General features: G+C 47.7%; 1 protein-coding gene across 1 annotated transcript in view; it reads left to right on the top strand.

The window, feature by feature from the left end:
- Window positions 1-16911: 16911 nt before the first annotated feature.
- DOCK1 (dedicator of cytokinesis 1) overlaps window positions 16912-23234 on the top strand; it is a 1311419-nt gene continuing 1305096 nt past the window's right edge. Inside the window, exon 1 of the mRNA XM_078643512.1 lies at window positions 16912-17491. Coding sequence (XP_078499638.1) covers window positions 17446-17491 — 46 coding nt within the window. The 5' untranslated portion in view covers window positions 16912-17445. The remainder of the gene's footprint in view (window positions 17492-23234) is intronic.

The raw sequence follows: 23234 nt of genomic DNA, 5'->3' as shown, positions 1-23234 counted from the left end.
CGAAAACATATGATGCAGAATGGACCTGGAGTTGGAGGCTTCACTTCTGCTGTCTAGCCCTCTGTTCCCTGTAGTAAAAGACAAGCACAACACATATGTAACAGTCTCAGTATGTAGAAAGAGCAAGGCGCATTAGAATTATGCGAAGGCGCTTACGTTTAACTTTGCCGTACTAATCCTCATGTAAAAAACACAAAATCCAAAAATAAAGCAACGAAAGAAATAAGCACTCCTGTAAATGAGACCAAAACATAAGTGTGCTTAGCTTGGTAGAAGCAGTCCAACGTAATGAGAATGTCTCCCCCCTGCAGGGTTAAATCCAAGGAACTGGAAACTATAATAAACTAACAGGAGTTGCCACGCTGTTCATGTGTGTTCGTCTGACAACAAAACAAAAAAGGTTGCACAATTCTCCGAACCTCTCACCAGCTCATGGTAATGCTTGAGTGCTTTCCGAATGCCCCAAGGGAGACAAATGGCAAACTGCCCTGAGTCACTCAACGGCACGTAGACGTGCTCCAGCGCTTTTGTAAGTGGTTCCCGGAGAACAAAAAAGAAGAACTGCTCCAAGCCTCTCAATGGCTCATGGTCGCGCTTCAGCACGTTGGTAATACCAAAAATCAGCAAAGGAAAAGACACATAGTGTCGAGCCTCATAACGGCTCGTAAACGCACTCCAGCGCGATTGACCTGGAAGTGTGTAGAGTCTCACAGCTGATCGCAATATCGCTCCAGCGCATCCCCGGGAATCTGCACAATGCCGGCAGGAACGGAAGGGGAAGACGGCAAGATGGAGACGTTGAACATGAAGTTTCCTAAACCCAGTAAGCAGCAACACAATGTCTGAAATGGGCTATCCAGGTGAATTACTAATCATGATTGACAAGCACCGGGATGCCAGTAGGCAGTGCTTAAGTAGTTCCCTGTATTAAGACCCATGTGATTCTCTCTCCTGGAATTATGGGAGATGTAGTCCTACCCCACACATTCACCATTCTTCCTGTTCCACAAATTCTTGTGCCTAGTATGTGTGTTCCCCATGCTATCTACACCTAAACGTGACAGGCCCTTAGCACAGACATGGATCTACTGGAGAATTCCATTGAATGAGGAACACGCAGTAGGCTGACACGTGTGCTCGGGTCTTGTGTCTGAGTAGCATGTAATTTACCAGCCCAGGGTACCTCTAGCACCGCTTTACTTAAATTAAACGTGCCAAATGGGTTTAGGCCAATTTCACCATGTTTAAAGAAGAAAGAAAAATAACGTTATCACTGGTTAGCAGTGGTAATGTGTGCAAAATCCTAAAGGGCAACAAAAGTTGGGTTCAGGAGTGCTGAGGCAAAAGGTTTAGGGATGACCCGGCAGAGAGGGCCAAGTCCAACATGCTCTTTCTGACCCCTTCAACTGACTCCTGTGTACTCCCTTGTCTAAATCTACTTTTAGATCACTTGTTGCTTTCCGGAAGCTGCCAGATTGGAGTGCCTTAGCCATAAAAAAATCAAATTTTGACCCCTTTTCTCCTTGAATTGTAGTCTTTCTCCCAAACTCTTTTTTTCTAAACCCTTGAACATTTTATATTCAACATGCTTTCCCTCTGCATGTTCACTCAAAGACGTGCTAATCATCTACAATCTCGTTTTTGGACATGCTGCTCTATTGACACTGCGGTAACCTATAACTCAATTCAAATCAACAATGTCTGTCAAAATGGCCTCCCCTCTATCCTGATCCTACCTGGCTTATCAACAGATCAACATTTGACACAGGCAACCATCTGACTACTTATAAATGTTGCTTCTAAATTGATTTTTCTCTTCTTCCCATCTCAAGATCCTCCATTGGTCCTCATTCCTTGTTACTCCCACACCCCAGTGATTCTAACCCCCACCCACTCTTGCGCGGCCTCTGGCTACTCCCTTCACAGCAGCCTTTTGATTCTTTGACAAAATATGTTCAGCAAAAAATGTGAAGGCTCTGGCACCTGCAATTTGCTGCTGTACTGCTCATCTTTCAATACAAGATTTCTCACACATTTCATTTTTTATTAACCTCTCCAAGATTGGCGTCCGCCATCTTGGAATGGTAAACAAAAAATAAAGTAGTAGCCACTTAGCTGCACATCTTGATACTTACCGCAGATACAACCATTAAGAATAATCTCTACCACCTATGTACCCTTAGCAGCTGCTGATTATGTTGCAGACTAAAGTGTGTACTCATTTCGCGGCTGACTAAATTAAACAAGTTTGGGTTAATAAAACTATACCTCATGCATGGGCAATATGGCAAACAATTTGTGGCCCAGTAGCAAAGCCATGTATTTTTTATTGTCTCTCTATTGTCTATGGCAGCAGCTGTGCAAGAACTAGTTGAACAAGTCTGTATCCTCAGAAACATGAGGAGCTGAAACTGCTCCTGTTATCAATTCGCTCTGAAGGAAATCGAGTGGTAGCTTCCTCTTACTGCACCGATGGCCAACAGGCTTACACTTCTCATGTTATGTGGGGTGCCAGGCACCACTCACACCTTTCCCCAGCTGAAATGCAGCTAGATTGTGCCTTTCTCCTGCTCAACTGCAGCTGGATTGTACGCCATCCTGTCTGATGAAATAGGACTGGTCTTCAAACACCAGGCCTATGAACCGGAGACCACAGACAACTCCGCTTCTAGGTCCTGCAGCCCTCAGACCACCAAGTGGGCCTTAGATACCGCATATGACAGACACTGCAAAGGCCAATTGCTTGGCACAGAGGGGATGTCAGGGCCCACAGCATGAGGAAGGTGCAGCAGAAGACTGTAGTTACATACAGACCCTTGGAGGATGTTCTACAACCACCATTATCAAGCAGCTGCTATGCCCGCCCCCCCCCCGCCCCCAGTTTAACCCGGGTAACATGCACACAAGAATGACTGTATGCATCCAGCCTCAAGGTCAGTTAAATTTAAATTATCATATGTTACTGTTGGTTTCAAGATTTTTTAGCTGATGTTTGAAATAAGTAATTATTCAAATGAAAGAATTAGGATTGCGATACATCTAGTTTTTATATACATGTGTTTCATTGAAGGTGTTGATGGCTGCCTTGCAGAGGACATTGTGGTGTTGATTATATATTTATTGATATACTATGCATCATCTAGTATCATTGCGTCTTACGGCTCAGCTACAACCGGTAAAATCCACACACTTCATTATCTGTGTTAGTACTTCAGATACTTCATTTAAACAAGCATTTGCAATGCAATAGGTCTCGCAGTTACGCGAGTTTAGGCTATTGGCATTATAAATAACAATGCCTTTAATTTAGGTTTTTAAAAAGAAAACAAAAATAAAAGGCATTGTTATTTGCAATGTCAATAGCTTAAACTTGCGTAACTGCGAGACCTATTGCACTGCAAATGCTATTTTATTTAAGCCTCCTTCTGGGCCCATAACAAAGGCCAAATTTGAGGGGTCATCAGGCCTCCTTTTGTTTGAGTCTCTTGGCTTGGAGCAGTCAGGAGCCTCACACCTGATGCAAATGAAGTGGAGGGGAAACAAAGGCTCACACCTCGTTAACACTTCACACATACTTAAGAGAGGTAGTTTTCCCTTTGTTCAGTCCATTTTTAGGAGCTAGGCATGCACTGTAAGAACGTCAGATGTGTTGGTCTTTCCCAGTATTTACACAAAGCAAATTGCATTTATATAGAGCTTACTACACAGGAGGCGTTGAAATAATTTAAGTACCTCTATTTTTTCTTGTATAGCTCTACTCATCCCAATGCAGGGTGTTTTGTAAATGAATGTACAGAATGTGTTTCATAAAACGGGGGGACTGCAAGATGTAGAAGTCACATATCATTTTCCATAGTTCACACTGCTATTAGCCTCGCAATGCACTCAAACGTACACATGATAGACCTGCTAAACATATATGTGAGGGCTTTAGATATGTCACTTCTTGTGATGCCACTTCCTGTAAAGTCGTGGCTTCTGATGCCACTTTCTATGATGTCAATTCCTGTGATGGCTTGTGTGATGTCGCTGTGATGTTGCACGGCGTGATGTCGCACACCCTGATGTCACTTGCATAGGGCACGGGGCAGGTGTGACAAGATATTTTTTTACACACTAAGCCACCCCAGGCAGATGCCAGCCATATACAAGCACAAAGAAAACGGGGTATGAAACAATGTCTTTCTCACTCTTTCTGTCTTCTTTTTCTAGCGCCATCATTCCTCGACCTCTTGTCACGTCTGCCACCTTTCCCATCTTTCGACCCTCCATTCCATCTTTCCTCTACCCTCTCCTTCTCTCTCGACGGTTCTCTCACACCACCATAAGCGTGCCTGAAGATATTCATTTTGCTGATTGACATATGCAGCTTTTTCTGAAATTTCCCAAGCTAAGAGCCTGTACGCCAGAAAAAATATTTCTAATTTCTGCGTGAAATACAAACATGTTGCATTCGGTGGAAATAATTCCTCATTTCCATAGTGTTACTGGAAAACGTGCCTAAAACCTCGACGTTTCCTGTCGTTGTTCAAGGCTGTACATCCAGTTCACAAATAATTAACACACTGTGATGGATTAGAGGTGGCTTAATTTGCCTTTGTTTCTCCGAGGACTTCTTTGTTCATTAAAACCATTTGTGAATCCTGCTGTTACCCATTGGCGACCTAGATAAATAGTTTAGATGCAAGATGGCAATTCCCCTACTTAGGTGCGTCTTTAGAGCATACAGCAAAATTGTACATCATGAAGGCATGTGGGAATATGACGATAAGGTATTAGGCGGTGCTCTAAATATTCCTTCCACTTCCGCATACAACAAAGGTGTTCCCTACTATGTTCTGAACACAGTCAGGGCACACAAGCCATCAAAGCGGTTAACTGTAAACAGACTGTGTGATCTTGAGCAGATACCATACCCCTCCCCATTCCTCCACTTTGGCTCGGTCTCCATAAATAGCAGAATGGGGAATCCCTATGAACAGGATGTGTAGTGTTGTTACCAGCATTCACGCACTTTTGTTACGCTGAGAAGGCGTTAGCTTCGCAGCGCTGTGCTTAAGGCGCTATCTATGCTCTTAGAATCGTTAGACCGTGGCGGCGCTTGTCAACAAAAGCGTGCTAGCGCCAGACATGCCATTTCTTGTTTGTAAAAAGCGCCCCCGGCTGCTCCTATGTGCTACAAAACACATCTAAATGCTCGCTGACAAAGTACACTTCCAGGATGTAAGCTTTGCATGCATTGATTCCGTCTCCCCAGCAGGCGTAAGCGCTTTCCTTCTAATTCCTGCTTTCTTCTCCACCTCTGATCAGCGCTTGGGGTCAGCCTGTGATGTTTCGAAAAGCAGGACATAGTTTTTCACGGCGAAGAACTCTTTAGTTCCCTCATCATTTTACGGTTCGCTCGGAAGGGTTGGCCCCCCTCCTTCCCACCTCAGACGTTTAGTTTCAGCTCACTAAATAGCCTGTAAAACGCTCGGTGGGGAGCGGAAGGGTTGAGTTATTCCAAAGGAAGAGAAACAAGCAGTCAGCCCGCACCGTGCAATAAATAGACAAAACTGAGTGCGGCGCCGCTTCACGAACACGGCGCTCATTTTTTTTAAATATATTTCTTAACTTTAACACTGAGCGCGGTGTCCTTGAAGTGGGCGCTGCGCTCAGTGCTAAAGTTAAGAAATATATAAAGAAACTGAGCGTGGTGTCTGTGAAGCGGTGGCGCACTCAGTTACAAAGTTAAAAAGCCTGCGTCAAAAGAGACACTCAGCGGTGCGCATGCACATCGGATGTCCAGCCGCTAGCTGGAAGCAGAAAGGAGACGCCATGCGCATGAACATCGCCTGTCCAGGCACGCACATGGTTTGGCTCCTTTCGCTAGCAAAACCGACAACTATAGTCTCGCCAAGGCGAAGCAGCGCATGCGCTGGGTTCGCTAGGCAAGACCTAAAAATGGGGGAAAATGTCTACCATTTAGAGGGACTGCCCAGTGACTAACGTCACTATAGGTTTCAAAACCCAAGAAGACATCCTCAAACTATTGAACATTCTGGAATCCTTACTGTTAGTGGTAAGTGGTGGTTATCTAGTGTTGGGTGACGTGAGCATGTTTGTTTTCTTTCACTACACAACACTTTTAAAGGGACCATCTCCTGAACAATTTCACATGAGGCCTAAAACTCAAACAGACATCCTCAAACAAATGGGCCTTCTAGAATCCTTATTAACGGTGACTGTTGAAGATGCAGGGTTCAAAGATAACGGTTTTTCTTTCACTGTAGACTTTCTTTAAAAAGCTATGGGGCCAATGGTTTTAATATTGTCCATAAAGCCAATTAAACATCAGTAACCAACAAAGGGGTATGGTTGGATTTTGAATCTTCCAGGTAATGCATCATTGTATAAACTGAAAAATATCGTTTGTTGTTGATTTTTGGCACTTTTAACAGGTCTCTTTAGTGAAAATTTCACAATATGTTTGGAATCTCAGGCAGATATCAATGATCATTCTAGAATTGTTATTAGCAGTGGTAGTGTTACAGTCATAAAAAAGTGTTTGCTGTCATAAAAGAGTCCCTTTAAAGAGGAAACCAAGTGAATAATGCCATCATCAACCGGTAAGTTCTACCAACTAGCATCAAACCAAGGGACATTCAGAATCTATATTATTAATAATTGGTGGCTATGCAGGATTTGGTAAAGAGAACAGGATGTTTTGCTTTTCCTAAATGGCATAGTTTAAATTGCCCTCTAATGAATGATACGAGATGCCTAAAACTCAATCAGACTTCCTAAAACAAAAGACATTTTATAATTCTAACTGGTGTGATTGTTAATATTGCATTGCTGGGATTTCAAGTCTGGTCTCTGGGCAACTTTTAACTGTCTTATGTTGAAGACCAATGGTGGCCAACCTTTTGCTATTGTTAGGCTTTCTTGTGAATCTCATTTGCTTGCTTCTATTGTGATGGCAAACCTTCCTCTTATAGTCTTTGTCAATCGCCTGGAACATAGCATCTTAACCATTCTATTGACTGGACGACGTGTACCCTTCACTGCTCGCAATCCTGGAAATATTTGTTCTGTTTCTTTCAAAACTGCATGTAAGTTGTGTTTTCTTTCCATCGCCCATATTTATTTTATTTATTTATTGAAGTTTTGTATAGCGCTAGCTGGACCCGGGGGTATCAGAGCACTTCACAGCAAATACAGATATGCAGCAAAGAAAAAACAGCAAGCAGGAAATAGAGTCTGTGCGACAGTAACTTGAGCGCAATAAGGGACGGAGATAAGGAGTGAATCAACCGGCTCTGGGTTCAGAGAGAAAGCGGACTTCCACTGTCAGGCGTGGGGTTCTCCTTAGGCACCAGAGTGTTCAAGGAAGTGGGCTTTGAGTAGCGATTTGAATTGCGGGAAGGAGGCGGTCATTCTGATATGGGGGGAATGGAGTTCCAGATCCTGGGGGCATTCCCCGCAAAGGATTTATTCGAGGTTTTTCGTTTCTGTGATTTCAGAGGGATGAGTAGTAGTGTGTTGGAGCTTCTGAGGTTCCTGGACTGACCCGCCCTTTTGAGTTTGAAAGCCAGGTATTCCGGTTTGCCTGTATGCAGGGCTTTATGAGTGAGGCAGGCTGTGCGGAAGTTGGCTCGTTGGTCAATCGGGAGCCATTTCAGTTCTTTGAGTGCTGGGGAGATGTGGTCAAATTTCTTTGTTCCTGTGACCATTCTTGCTGCTGCGTTGAGGGTGGAGGTGAGAGGTCCCAGGTGCGCCTTGGCAGTTCCAGTCAGCACTGCGATGCCATAGTCTATTCTGGAAAGCACAAGTGACTGAGTGGCCTGTTTCAGGTCTTTGAGGGGGGAGGAAGGGTTTAATTTTGTATAGAAGTTTCAGGTTCAGGAACGCGCTTTTGGCGGCTTTAGAGATGTGTTTGTTCATGTTCAGTTTGGAGAAGAGAGTGATTCCTAGGGATTTTGCGGAGTTTGTTGGTGTTAGAGAGACATTGAGAGCATTTAAGGCTTTGAGCCATTCCACTATTTGTGGGTTTTCATCTTTGTTCGAAATTAGGAGAACTTACGTTTTTTCTTCATTCAGTTTGAGGTGGTTGGCTGTGAGCCACTGTTGGACCTCCATGAGTGTCGCATTTAGTCTGTGAATGTCTGCTATTGAAGTGGTTTTCAAATAGAGTTGTGTGTCATCCGCGTAAAGGTGGAAGGGGATATTGGAGTTCCTTAGAAGTGAGGTGAGGGGTTCCATGTAGATGTTGAAGAGTTGTGGAGAGAGTACTGGCCCTTGAGGGACTCCTCTGCTGATGGGGATGGGGTCAGATTCGAAGCTGTTGATCTTTATTTTTTGAGTGCGGTTGTTAAGAAAAGAGGAGAACCATTTTAAGACTGTCTTTTCGATGCCCGCTCTCTCTCGGAGGGCATTAAGTAGGATGGTATGATCCACAGTGTCGAACGCAGCCGAGAGGTCAAGGAGGATGAGAAGGCTGCATTGGTTGGAGTCGAGTGACATGTGCAGATCATCTAGGACATTTAGGATTGCGGTTTCAGTACTGCAGCCCTTTCTGAACCCTGACTGGTGAGGGTCCAATAGATTAGAATTCTCAAGATGTTGGATTAATTGTGAAAGCACGCATCTTTCAAGAATTTTGGCTAGGAACGCAAGGTTCGAGACCGGGTGGAAGTTGTTCAGGTCAATGAGATCAAGGCCAGTTTTTTTTAGAAGTGGTGTGACTTGACCTAGTTTGAGGCAGTCGGGGATGAAGCCCTCGTTCAAGGAGCTGTTGATGATCTTGGCCCAGATAGGGGCTAGAGTGAGCTTCAAATCCTTTGTCAGTCTCGAGGGAAGTTGATCGAGGGAGTGAGATGAGGGTTTAGCTGCGGCGATAAGATTGCTTATCATTTCTTCCTTAATCGGCTGGAAGGATGACCAGTGGATAGACGGGTTACTGGGGGGTTGTGGCTGGGTGTAGGACTCGTGCTGAATGAGCGATCAATTTTGGCGATTTTTTCATTGAAAAAACTTGCAAAGTTTTCGCACAGGGTCTTGGATGCTACTAAGTTGGCTGCCTTAGGGATGGAAGTTTGGTTCCTGATGATGTCAAAGAGTTCTTTGGGGCGGTTTTTGGCATTGTCTAGGGCGGAGCAGAAGAAGGATGACTTTTTGCTTTTGATGTGGGTGTAATAGTTTTTGCGAGCTGTCTTGAGTTGGTCCCGATGGAGGGCGGTGGGGTTGGTCCTCCAGGTTCTTTCCAAGGATCTTAGATGTCTTTTTTCCTCATTAATGTCAGACGAGAACCAAGAACTAGAGGGGATGCTTCTGGGTTTTTTTAGTTTCAGAGGTGCCAGCTGATCCAGGGCGAGCTCCAGATTGGAATGGTAGAGCGATGTGAGATCCGAGGTTGAGAGGGACTCCGTCGTGTTCGGGAGGAGTGTGCTGAGACCTTCTTCTAGCTTGTCTCGGGGGATTCTGGAGGTGTTTCTAACCCACTTAGGGGGGCTTAGGTGGGTGGGAGGGATAGGGCCGGCTGAATAATATGAAAGAGAATGATGTGGTGGTCTGACCAGTCCACCGGAATGATGTGATCAATCGAGATTGCATTTTTGTTCGCAATGATGGCATCCAGGGTGGCTCCTCTGTAGTGCGTTTCCTCTGAGCAGTGTTGGGTCAGATCGTTGGCTTGCAGAAGGGTGTTGAGAGATTGAATCAGCGGGTTATTGGATTCGTTCCATCTGAGGTTGAGGTCGCCTAGAATTAAATTGTCGTCGTTGTTAAGTGCTGATTGGGTGATGAGATCCGACAGCTGAGTTCTAAATTCGTTGGAGTTTCCTAGGGGATGGTATAGGAGATGGCATTGACGTGAGCTCTGACAGTGAGATTTAATGTTGACCTACAGGCATTCAAAGGAACTGTACAGGCAGGAGGGAGCTTCGGAGATGGAGAGGTCATTTTTGTGGATAATTGCTATGCTCCCACCTTTGTGTAGGGGCCTGTCTTTGCGGATGATTGAGAAACCGGGCGGGACCACCATGTCCAGAATCGGGAGGGATAGGGTGTTTAGCCATGTTTCCGTGATGAAGGCTACATCCAGGTCATGAGAGAGGATGGCTTCGGCTATTTCCGTTGCATGTTTGACTGCGGACCGGCTGTTGATAAGCATACAGTTCATGGGGGGGTCTTCTTTCGCTTTTATCTTGTCAGGCTTGGCTCTGGGTATGGAGGAAAGAAACGGTGGAGGTCTAGTGGCTCTACGGGGGGGGTGGGGGTCTCTACCCACTCCGGTGATGACTTGTATCGAAGAGGTGAGAGTCGAGTTCGTGAGTGGGGCCTGGGCTGTCTGGTTCGGGGGGAGTTCGTACGAGGCGACGAGTGCGCTCACTTCCTGGGGGGAGAGGTTCCGTCAGGCCTTTAGTGCGAGGAGGCAGGGAACTTGGGTGTGGATGAGCCCGGTTGGTGTTGGGATAGTCATTCCTGGGGGGGGAGGAGGGATGTGGAGTGGTGGGGATGGAGGGGAAGGCAACTGGAGATTCCCTAGGGCAGATAGGGTTTCCTTCAGGCCAAGGATCAGGGTTGCGATCTGCGCTTCAATAAGGTCGAGGCGATGTGACATCTCGGGTGAGGGGGAGAGGAGGGGAGGATCTCTGTGGGGGGGAGGATCTCTATGGGGAGGGGGCTGAGAGCTAGTTGTGGTTTAAGAACTGGGGAGTGGGGGGTGGGTGTCCTTTGGGGATGTGTGGGGGGCTGGATACTAGAAGTTAGGGAGTGATGGGGGTAGGACGGGGGTAGAGGGAAAGGGGGAGCTGGGGCGGGAGAGGACGCAGGTTTGGCAGAGTGGAAGAGCAAGGAAGGTTGGGGAAACTGGGGTGGATCTCTAAGGGCGGAGGATTGGTAGCTAGGGGTGCTGTAGGAGCTGGGGAGAGGGGAGTTGGAGGTCCTTTGGGGATGAGAGGGTGGCTGAGTAGTGGGAGGTTGGGAATGAGGGGTGGAAGACGGGAGTTGTGAAATAGCGGGAGCTAGGGCTGATGGTGACGTCTGATTGGTGGAGTGGCTAAGTAAAGTAGTGAGGAGATGTCGGGGTGGCAGGGACATGCTCTGTGGACTGGGAGTTTGTACGGAGCTAATAGGTGGGGAGGTGGTGATTTTGTGGGGGTAATGGATAGTAGCCATCTTAAGTGTGGGGAAGAGGGAGTCGGAGAACTCTAGGTTCTCGTATTTCGCCTGAATTAGAATGGTGCCATTCTCATAGATGGTGATGGAGATGTCTCCGGTCAGAGACTGTTGGATCAGAGGGGCGATAGTTAGTTTGCGATTATGTTCGGTGAAGGTGGTTTTGGAGACGGGGAGGGATGAGTAAAAGATGGTTGCCCAAACGTCAGGTCTGTTGGTGTGGAAAATGAGGTCCATTTTCCTCTGTCCTCTGGTTGTGCAGTGGTAGGTGTCAACAACTAGCGTTTTGGGGTGTAGCCTAATTATATTCTGTTTGAAGCGTTTTTTTGCTTTGAAGGAGAGGCTGCGTGGGAATGTAATAGCGAAGGTGTTCTGCCCTTGAGGAGATAGGTGCTTAGAGGAGGGGCAGAGATGCGTGTCTGGTTGTGCGGTCGGAGGCATCTTAGCTGGGCTGAGGGGGAGGTGAGACCTCCGGGGCAGGAAAGGGGTAGGATCGATGTAGAGGTATAAGCGGGGTAGAGGTAGCGGGAATGCGCTAGGGGAATAGTGTAACGGGGATGGTTGCGAGGGGTGTGGTCGGTGTTCACGAGGGGGGTAGGGGAGGGCTGTCCAGTGGAGTAGGGGGTTAGCGCCGGGGTCCTGGGGATATTAGGAGTCAGAGAACGGTGGTCAGCATGCCCCGGGGCGAGCTGTGACAAAGGAAGACGGGCGTGTTGTTGAGTAAGGTGGGGGACAGATGTCCCTTGGAGAGAGAGGCCGGGTGAGTATTGTAGGTGAGTGGTCTACTGCGGGTACTGGTGGAAGCACTGTCATTTAGGGCCTCTGAGGTCCCTAGGCTGGGAGAGATTGATACGCTGATGTTAGTGCCTTTGTCAGCCCGGTTTCCCTGCTCAGTTAGCTGATCGGAGTGAACTTATCTCACCAGAGTTAAAGTCTTGGAGCTGGTAAAAGAGTCTGAAATGGTTAGAGCAAGTCCATGAGCCCTGCTCAAATATTGAGGTCGGGTCAGGTCCCAGAGTGGGGTTAGAACGGGAGAATCAGGTCCAGTTTCTCTGCTGCAGTGATGTCTCGGGTGGCGGACATATTAGGGTCAGGCAGCCCTGAATGAGAGCGAGTGTTACGTAAAAGCGTGGGGGGCATGGAGAGGCGCCCCTGTGAGATGCCCCTAGGGTCCGCTTGCTGCGGCGGCGGCCTTTTTTCCGGTTTTAGGCTCACCTGTGGCTTTTATAGGATTACAGTTGTTGGCGGTCGGCCATCTTGGAGCCAGGCAGCCCAGTCAGTGAAGCTCGTCGGGACCGGTGCGAGGTCCGTCTTCTGACGTGAGGTCTGCCGCCTCTCGTCGATGTCAAACGGCGGTGTTTGGGTGATGCGAAGGCATTGCCACTGCCTACGGACACTTCAACTTGCGGCTCGGCACCGCTCCCATATCTTCTGCTTTCCCCCTCAAACACCCACTGCATGTTCCTGTTGGTCCCACCTTCCCCTCCCCAGCTTATCCATTGCATCCCCTGCCTCTTTTTCCTTTTAATTTTCTCCTCCCCATCTCAAGATCCTCCATTGATTCTCATTTCTCCACTCCCTGTTGCTGCACCTGCACCGACTTCTCCTCGATGCACTCCTCCTTTCACCCCCCCCCCTTTCTTCCTGTGATGGTCTTCATGTTCTTTTTTATTTATGAAAAAATGCTTTTACAGCATTTTTAAGGGGCCCTCAATCGCAATTTTCTGCCAGGCACACTTTTTTCAAAATGCACTTTCTTGCATATTTAACTAGAGGTTGAAGTGCATTCAAAAAGTAAGGCAACCATAACGAGTGCACTGGAGGTGAGGGCAGCGAATTTGGAATTGAGGCAAGAAGAAGTATGTGAACTGTTAGTGTAAAATTTAAAAAGATTGGGAACGCCATTCCCAATAGATCCCACCAAATTTAACCACTGTAGTTAACATACTTTTTAGGTCGAGCCTGTCCCATTCCGCAGGAATGGATAGGATCGAATTCATGTCGGCAAAATCCTCTTCAAACTAAGGGGTTTCAGCCCGGCGTTTTCTTGCAGTTTAAGTGAACATGCACGAGCATTCACGGCCAGGGCTTCTCCTCCCCTAGCAGCACTCCTCCCACACCAGCAACTCCCCCCTCCCACACCAGCACCTCCCCTCTCTCTCCCCGCAAACACAGCCTTGCCGTAGCAGCACTCCTCCCACACCAGCACCTCCCCCCTCCCACACCAGCACCTCCCCTCTCTCTCCCCGCAAACACAGCCTTCCTTTCATTTCTCCTCCCCCTCCCCAGCCAGCTTCCCCCAGGCCGTGTTCCCTCAGATATGCTATTGCATATCGTTTGCTACCTCTTGTATTTTGTTGCTCTTGATACTTGCACAACTGTCACTATTGTCTCATGTAACGTAACGTTTGCTTTTGTAACATGCTCACTTGTAATTTTGGCTTCATGTATCTAAAAACGCCTCCCTCGCGCTCCTTTCTCCCTCTCTCCCGCTGCCTAGTCCTCCCACCCCCTCCCTCTCCAGCGCGCGCTCCACTCGCATCTGCCTGCTGCTCCCCCGCCCACCCCCCCCACTCCCCCAACCAGCAATGCCGAGAAGCTTGTTTCCTCTAAGAACATATCGTTTGCTACCTCTTGTATTTTGTTGCTCTTGATACTTGCACAACTGTCACTATTGTCTCATGTAACGTAACGTTTGCTTTTGTAACATGCTCACTTGTAATTTTGGCTTCATGTATCTAAAAAAAACGCCTCCCTCGCGCTCCTTTCTCCCTCTCTCCCGCTGCCTAGTCCTCCCACCTCCTCCCTCTCCAGCGCGCGCTCCACTCGCATCTGCCTGCTGCTCCCCCGCCCACACCCCCCACTCCCCCAACCAGCAATGCCGAGAAGCTTGTTTCCTCTAAGAACATATCGTTTGCTACCTCTTGTATTTTGTTGCTCTTGATACTTGCACAACTGTCACTATTGTCTCATGTAACGTAACGTTACGTTTGCTTTTGTAACATGCTCACTTGTAATTTTGGCTTCATGTATCTAAAAATGCCTCCCTCGCGCTCCTTTCTCCCTCTCTCCCGCTGCCTAGTCCTCCCACCCCCTCCCTCTCCAGCGCGCGCTCCACTCGCATCTGCCTGCTGCTCCCCCGCCCACCCCCCCACTCCCCCAACCAGCAATGCCGAGAAGCTTGTTTCCTCTAAGAACATATCGTTTGCTACCTCTTGTATTTTGTTTGCTCTTGATACTTGCACAACTGTCACTATTGTCTCATGTAACGTAACGTTTGCTTTTGTAACATGCTCACTTGTAATTTTTGCTTCATGTATCACTACTGTTGTCCGCACTATATAACAAGCATTGGCATAGCCAATAGGTCTCGCTTGTGGGACCTTATAAGTATTTAGTTTTGCAGCACAATATCCGAGTTGCATAATCGGATATTGTGCTGCAAAAGTAAATACTTATAAGGTCCCACAAGCGAGACCTATTGGCTATGCCAATGCTTGTTTAATTTTTCGCTTCGAGATTGGCATTCACCTTATTGGAATGGTAAATAGAAAACAACCCAAAAAGGTGATCATATCATGCCGTGAATTAAATTGACCATGCGCTAATCCTGAACAATCAAAAGGGTAATTAAGTGAAATATATATGTGGGAATAGATGTGGATTAATATCCCATCAGCCTGTTTATAAAAAAAAGAGTCCTCCCAATAGACAAGATAGAGAGATATTTCAAATTGACTCCATATAAATATATAAATAATGGAGTATGCTCGATAATCGTTTAGGAGTGATGGGGAATGTGTGCATTCTTTGCTGGGTATATTGGTGTGATTAAAATAAAAAACTGAACTATGTATATGTAAATATGTTCTCTGTACCCAAGAAAAGTAATTATATTTTATGTATATATTTTATAGATGATTGCTGTCATATATTAGAGTCCTGAAGAAGGTGGTTATATCGATTTTCATCCACCGAAACAATGTCGACAACTATATGCTATTCAGCAATTTTAAAACTTGTGTGATACTTGTATTTTCTTTATGAACTGCATATTGTGTAAAGTTTTTTTTTACAGTTTTTAAATGTGTTTTAACTTATGGCATCTAATGTATGAAATATACTGACACAGAGAGGAAAGGGAGATGGTTTAAGAAGAGAAGACAAATACCTATGTCTAGTAAAAAAAAAACCTGTGTTTTTAAATAGTTCTTGAATATTTCCTTGAAATTATGTTATGTATACTGGGACAATACAATAAATAACATGCATCTTTGCATATACTTGGGTTCAGAATTATGAGTCTATAGAGTGACTGAGGTATGATGAATGAGAGAATTGAATATTCTAATAAGGTTTAGAAAGTGTAGGGTATGTGGGGGATATTTTTGTGATTATATTATGCTGTGTGAGGTGACACTTGCTCACATGTTATTTATTGTGCTGGGCCGCCGTAGCATAATGATACATATGCAGTGAATGGGTGATAACACATGCACTTACATATATCAGAACATTTTTCTCGTTTTACTACTGCTAACCACCACCAGCAAAAAGCATTGGCAAAGCCAATAGGTATCCACTGGCACCCAAAAGGCGAGACCTTTTGGCTTTGCCAATGCTTGTTCTTTCTGAACAGAGTCTCCTTCAGTGACATCAGATCATTTTTCAGTTTATTTTACCACCTCGGTGTCAATGATACACAAATATTTACTTTCTTTCCTACTTTCTGCACAAATCTATAGTTTCATTTGACAGATTATTTGTTTGCTGTCCTTCTCTGGACGGCACTCTCATATGGATCGTCTCAAAAACAGAGGTTCTCTCGTTTTCATATTCATGCCCATTGCAATCTGAGCTTCCCACGAATTGGATTCTTTATTTTACTACCTCCTCTTCTCACTTTTCGCTCTCTTGCCCCATACTCCTAGAAACATCTCAAGGAACCTTGATACTCTATTGAATGTCAGCCTGTGCTTGGACCTGTTCGTGGCCACCACAGCTTGAACATTTGGACCTAAAAGTCCCTTGCTAAATGCTGATTATGGAGAATCAAAATTTCGCTGGAAAAAAATCTAATAGAAATGCTGATTTGTTGATTGATTTATGTCCATAAATAAAAGCATGTGTGTGCTGACTAACGTGTGATTTTATTGTGTGTGCACAACAGAGAAGTCCTCTGTTTGGTCCTTGGGTAGCTTTATGTCCGTTAGTCTTGGACCATCCTGGGAGTCTGGATATCTGCTATGCTTGCATGTGTGCTTGTATGTGCGTGCAATGTTGCGTGACGTGAGTATGTGCGGCAGTCTTGCTCCGTGTGTTGGGTTCTGTATTCGTGTTGGTCTGTCAGTGTTTTTGCGCGCTATTTTTACGTATTAATGGATAGAGTATTACCACGAGAGCACATTATACACAAACCAAGCCTATCGGCTTTGTCAATGAGTGTTTATTCACAACGCGATTCTTCTTCTTGACCTTTGGTAAAGTTAAATCCAATGTGCATTTTACGAATGTATGCTTGTTTTATTCTCAACATGGCAACGCCGAACTGCTTCTCTAACAGAATAGCACATCCATGCTTTGTAATAAGGTGAAGGTAAGTTCGCAAGGTGGGAACGTGCTCCTTAATTAATGTTTACACATTTTGTCAGGTAATACCTACAGAAGTGAATTAAAGTTTGACCATGTACTTTAAGATACTAGGTCAACACCCCCCGCGTGTGACTTTCTACGAATATCTTCTAGTATTTCAGAAAACGCGCCACGCTAGCTGGCTGTGTCCGCCCCAGCTGCTCTCGGCACCCAGCCGCACCGAGTTTCCTCCCTTCCCAGAGGCCGCGGCCGACCTTCCTCCCAACCCAGCCCCGCGGCTTTCGCCGAGCTCCCTCCCATCTCGGCTGCCGGTTAGGAGCTTCCTCCCACTCCCAGCCGTAGGACCCGCAGCTCTGCTCCCTCCCAGCGCCGGGATCCGCGGCTCTGCTGCCTGCCTGCCCCGGACCCAGACCAGACCCAGGACCCGCTGCCGGGCACCTCTGAGGCCCGCCGGACTCCGGAGCTCGCCTCTCCCCTGCAGCGGCTCAACAGCCGCGCATGCCGTCTTGGCAAAACTTTTTCCTGCTGCTGGCCAGAGATATGGAAAATGGCCGCTTAGAAGAGTGCAGTTTCCTGCCTGTTCCGCCTGCCTGCGTGCGCTAGTGTGACGGGGAGCGGGGGGTTCAGGGGGGGTCAGTAACCCCAGATACCGCTTCCAAAGAGAGGGGTACCCCGCCGAAGCTCTCCCCGAAAATGACTCGATGGGTCCCCACCAAGAAAGAGGAAAAATACGGCGTGGGTGAGTAGGAACACCAGTTCATTAGTTTGCTTTTCCGGTTTTTCTTTGCTTTTTTGCATTTTGTTTTTTTGGGACTGCTTGCACCCGGTTAGTGGGAGACCAGGCAGTATGTCACTACGCCCGGGAGGTGCTACCACCTCCGTCAGGCTTCATTCGCATAAAACATATGTCCGGGAGGTTTTGCGTGTGTTTACCATTGAATCCCAGCACTAAATAAAAGCAGCCTGGGGTTGTGGTTACTCGCCAGGCACTGTCCTCATATAATCAAACAACATTTGCACTGATTTCGAGATTCAGGAAGTGTCTCTATTTTTGTACTATGGAAAAAAAAACGGATTACTTCATTTTAAACTCTGGTCTAAATGTTAAGAAAAAAATCAATATTGGTGGTGGCTGTTGGGCGAACTTGCCTTAGTGGCTTTTCAGAGCTTGCAGTTCCCTGGCATGGGTGCACCATGCTCCTTTAAACTCCAGTGGCCGGGGCGTGTTTACATTCTCATGCTACAGACATACACGCTCAGACGCCAGTGTTGTGGGGCTGGCGCACTGTTATTGTACAGAGTGTGTGGGGATGTCTGACAATCCCACAAGCTGCACCTCTCAAAGGAACGAAAGCGACTTCAACATTGCCAGGCGTTTTAAAGAAATTCTTGTGCGTGAATTATTTAATAGTGCACAATTTAGAGTGATGCATATATGTTGCAAAGTTTGGAGCCACGCGTTACAAATTAACATGTAAAAGGTATTTATAAGTGCAATGATCTGATTTTATTATGTACTGAAGGAAACTATATGCAAATAAAAACACCGACATCTTTAGCGTTTCATATAAGCATCACTCAAATCCTCATTTATGCTCTTACTTCTGAGCATTTAAAGCTGTTTTTATCATTTCGCAGTTCATTGGTATCTTCAAATCTCTCTTTCCGAGGAAGAATTAATCCGACCTCTCAATTTTCCAAGGCCCAGGCGTGTGTGGGTCATACAGGACAGTGCTTTGCATTCTGTGAATTGTAGCCCTGATTTTATAATGGTCTAAATAGAACAATAGGCCCCAAAATACAATTCAAAAAACCTTCGCTGGATGAGCTACTTACACATGTATCCAGAAAACTTTGGCACGCTGGACTTTGCATTTATGCTTCGAGTATTTCCTGTGCTTTCAAGGCAGTTTCTTATTGGCATGACAAGGGACTGAGTAGGACCTGTTTAGGGACATTTGACGGCGAACCCAGTCTTCTGAAATTGAAAAAAGTTCTTGAATGATAGTCTATGTTGAATTTGACATTGTCCAACCCTCCCATTCCAAATCAATCATTTCATTTGTAAAGCGCGCTACATACCCGTGGGGTCTCAAGGCGCTTGGGGGGGGGGGGGAAGAGGGGAGCTGCTACTGATCGAAAAGCCAGGTCTTGAGAAGTCTTCTGAAGGCCAACAGGTCCTGGGTCTGTCGTAGGCTGGTAGGGAGAGTGTTCCAGGTTTTGGCGGCGAGGTAGGAGAAGGATCTGCCGCAGGCAGTGGTTTTCCGGAAGCGTGGAACTGTGGCGAGGGCGAGGTTGGCAGAGCAGAGGCTGCGGGTGGGGGTGTGGAAGCGGAGTCGGTCGTTGAGGTATGCTGGTCAGGTGTTGTGTAGGGCTTTGTGTGCGTGGATGAGGAGTTTGAAGGTAATCCTGTTGTTGACGGGGAGCCAATGCAGGCCTCTCAGGTGGGGTGTGATGTGGATGCGTCGGGGGACGTCGAGGATCAGTCGTGCCTAGGCGTTCTGGATGCGTTGCAGCCGTCTTAGGAGCTTGGTTGTTGTTCCTGCATAGATGGCGTTCCCGTAGTCCAGTCTGCTGGTGACGAGGGCCTGGGTGGCGGTTTTCTCGTGTCGGAGGGGAGCCATTTGAAGATCCTGTGGGGCATTCGCAGGGTGTTGAAGCGGAGACGACGTTGACCTGCTTCGTCATGGAGAGGGCGGAGTCGAGGATGACCTCCAGGTTGCGTGCGTGGTCGGTGGGTTCTGGGGCTCTTCCTAGCGATGTTGGCCACCAGGAGTCATCCCAGGCTGAGGGGGTGGGGCCGAGGATGAGGACCTCCGTCTTGTCTAAATTCAGCTTCAGCCTGATGCCCTTCATCCATTCGGCGACGGCCTTCATTCCTCTGTGGAGGTTGGCTTTGGCAATGTGGGGGTCTTCGGTGAGGGATATGATCAGCTGGGTGTCGTCGGCGTAGGAGATGATGTTGAGGCTATGTTGTCGTGCGACGTGGGCGAGTGGTGCCATGTAGATATTGAACAGCGTCGGGCTGAGGGATGATCCCTGTGGAACCCCGCAGATGATCTCGGTGGTCTTGGAGCGGAAGAGTGGGAGGCGGACGCCCTGGCTTCTGCCGGAGAGGAAGGATGTGGTCCAGGCCAGGGCCTTCTCTTGGATTCCGGCGTCATGGAGGCGTGCTGTTAGGGTGTGGTGGCAAACCGTGTCGAAGGCTGCTGATAGGTCCAGAAGGATGAGGGCGGCTGTTTCTCCTTTGTCCATAAGGATCCTGATTTCGTCGGTGGCGGCGATGAGGGCGGTCTCGGTGCTGTGGTTGCTGCGGAAGCCGGACTGAGACGGATCCAGGATGTTGTTGTCTTCGAGGTAGCGGGTCAGCTGTCTGTTGACGATCTTCTCTGTGACTTTCGCCGGGAAAGGGAGCAGGGAGATGGGTCGGAAGTTCTTGAGGTCGTTTGGGTCCGCCTTGGGTTTCTTCAGTAGGGCGTTGATCTCGGCGTGCTTCCAGCTCTCTGGGAAGGTTGCTGTCTCGAAGGAGATGTTGATTGTTTTCCGGAGATGGGGTGCGATGGCTGTGCTGGCTTTGTTGAAAACGTGGTGAGGGCATGGGTCAGATGGGGATCCGGAGTGGATGGAGTTCATGGTCTTGATGGTGTCTTCGTCGCTGACGTTGGATCAGGCGGTCAGGCGACTGGTGCGGGTGGTGGTCGCAGGGGTGGAGGTCTCGGCGGTGGATGTGGGGGTGGCGGTGTTAAAGCTGTCGTGGATGTCGGTGATCTTGCGGTGAAAGAAGGTGGCCAGTGAGTTGCACAGGTCTTGTGATGGTGGAATGTCGTTGGTGTTGGAGCTGAGGTTGGAGAGTTCTTTCACGATGTTGAAGAGCTCTTTGCTGTTGTGTGCGTTGTTGTCTAGGCAGTCCTTGAAGGCGGTCCTGAAGAGTTGGTGGTGTCTGCGGGTGGCGTTCTTGTGGCCTGTGTAGCTGTTTGGTGTTCGGTCGCGGAGCCAGCTCTTCTCCAGCTTCCGACAGGTGCGCTTGGAGGTCCGGAGGTCTTTGGTGAACCATGCGGCTTTCTTGTTGGTGTGATTGGTGGCGGAGGTCTTGAGTGGGGCGAGGGTGTTGGCGCAGTCGTTGATCCACTGTTTGAGGTTGATGGCGGTGGTGTCGGGGGTAGGTGAGTGGTCCCAGGGCGAGGTTGGTGGTCAGTTGGTCCTCGGTGGCCTTGCCCCAGCAGCGGCGTGGCATCTGTTGGGTGTGGTGGTGTGTGGTGGGTTTCCCGAAGGTGAAGTGGACGCATCTGTGGTCTGTCCAGTGGGGTTCGGTGGTGTGGTTGAAGGAGACGTGGGGACTTGCGGAGAAGTGTGTGTCCAGCAGCTTGGGTGGATGTCGTCACGAGCTGTTTGAGTCCGAGGTTGTCGATCAGAGTGGTGGAGTTGGGGTCGTTGTTGTTCTCGAGGTGGAAGTTCAAGAACCCGAGGAGGATGTAGTCCGTGGAGGCGAGGGCGTGGGTGCTGATGAGGTCGGTGATGTAGTCGCTGAACTGTGGTCGGGGTCCGGATGGTCTGTAGACAAGTGTTCCTCTGAGGGTGGTGTTGCGGTCGGTGTGGATCTGGAAGTGCATGTGCTCGGCGGTGGTGAGGGTGTCGTCGGTGTTGGTCGAGACTCTGAGGGTGTCCTTGTGGATGATGGCGATTCCCCCTCCCACTCCGTTGGTGCAATCTCTGCGGGAGATCTTGTAGCCTTCTGGGATGGCTATAGTGATGTCTGGTGCCGAGGTGGCATTCAGCCAGCTCTCCGTCAGGAAGGCGACGTCGGGGGTGATTGAGTCTAGGAGGTCCAAGAGTTCGATGGCGTGCTTGCGAGCGGAGCGGGTGTTGAGGAGGATGCATCAGAGGTAGTTGGGTTCTCTGGTTGATGGTTTGGCAGGCCGGATGCTGGTGAAGATGCAGTTCCGGCAGCTGAAGGGCCCTTGGGTGCGCTTCGGGGTGGCCCGGTAACAGGAGTGATCTCGTTCGGGATTGAATGCGTGGAGGGTGCTGGAGTCGTAGTGCAGTCTGGTGTTGTGGCGGCTTCGGGGTCCAGGGGTTCTGGCGCTGGGCGCGGACGGGCTTGCCTTTGGCGTGCCAGCGGCCGCCATAAGAAGGGGAGGTGGGAGGCAGATGGTTTTTAGTCAAATTACAGTCTTATTACCTTGTCTGTAATTTGTGAAGTGCTAGCAGCTTTACCATGTAACACGACTCATGTAAGGTACGTTCATCCCCCTCACCCTCCATCTCCCCCCATTCTCTGTTCCCAAAACACGACGAGATGAAGTTCAGCAAGTAATCCACTTGTGATCTTTCTGAGATTGAAATCAATCCACTACTCATTTTTTGGGCTATTGGTGATAAGTTCCAGGGCTCTGTGACCTCAATGCAAGTTATTTTGGTATGGATTCGGATCCTTGATTGTGCACTGGCACAGAAGGGTTGACGGGGCAAGGGAGGGGAACACTTTGGAGTCCAGACATTGGGTCTGATTCCAGCAGGTGGTGTTTATTGATCAGGGTCTCTGCCTCTTTTGTTGCTGCAAGCGGATGACTGCCTCTGGCATCAATATAAACTACAGGAAACTCTACCCTGGCTGGTGTGAATAATTTTCAGGCATTTTGTGGGCACCTTTACACATCAAATGGATTAGATCAAGTATTTCACCACTTTGTTGACCTCCGGATGTGACCCTCTATATCTGTCTCTAATGCAATCCCCGCCAAGCAAATCCTTTCCAACATGAGATTCACTGCTGGCAGCTACTAATAAACTGAAAGCTTAACCCCCCACTTTCTATGCCTTTGCTGATACGTGCAGAAAGATCCACCTCAAATGCAGTGAGACCTGACAAGCAAAGATACAGCGAAGCCGTTTTAACAGTTTGAGCCATACACCACACTGCTGCAGAAACTCCACAGTCTAAGATCTTTTTGTGATTTGGTTATGTTGGGGATGTGTTCCTCAGTTCTAGATTGAATAGGGGATACTTTCTTCCGTTCTGGCATCCGTCTTGGAAAAGGACAAAATACAGCTTTTTCTCCATTCCAATGTTCCCTTGTACAGCCATTTGGTAGGCAATAGTAAAGAGATGTTGTGGAGTATCCAAGCTGTGGTCATGTAGGCAAGACTAACTCCAATGTCCATAGGCTAGTATAGTCTTCTCCAGCCTATATTTTTTCATTTTTTCTTTAGGGGTGTGCAACATTTGTGTCAATTTGCTTTTGTAGTATTCGGCAAAGTTTCAGGTAAATTATGCGTGAAATGTGTACACGCAAAAACTTTGATTGTTGCGAGCAGCAGCCACTCATGTTGTGGCCATTTGTATTATTCTTGTGTGCTTGGGGTAAAATTATAAAGGGAACAGCTTGCAATTTGATGTGGTGTAATTACATAATTTCAGGGATTTTGTGTAACACAACTCCTAAAATTACGCTGGTATAATTTAATTTTTGCCCAAACCAACT

This window comes from Lissotriton helveticus, chromosome 5_1, assembly GCF_964261635.1.
Source record: "Lissotriton helveticus chromosome 5_1, aLisHel1.1, whole genome shotgun sequence".
In the NCBI taxonomy this organism is placed as follows: domain Eukaryota; kingdom Metazoa; phylum Chordata; class Amphibia; order Caudata; family Salamandridae; genus Lissotriton; species Lissotriton helveticus.
This window is presented reverse-complemented; position numbering and strand designations above follow the sequence as displayed.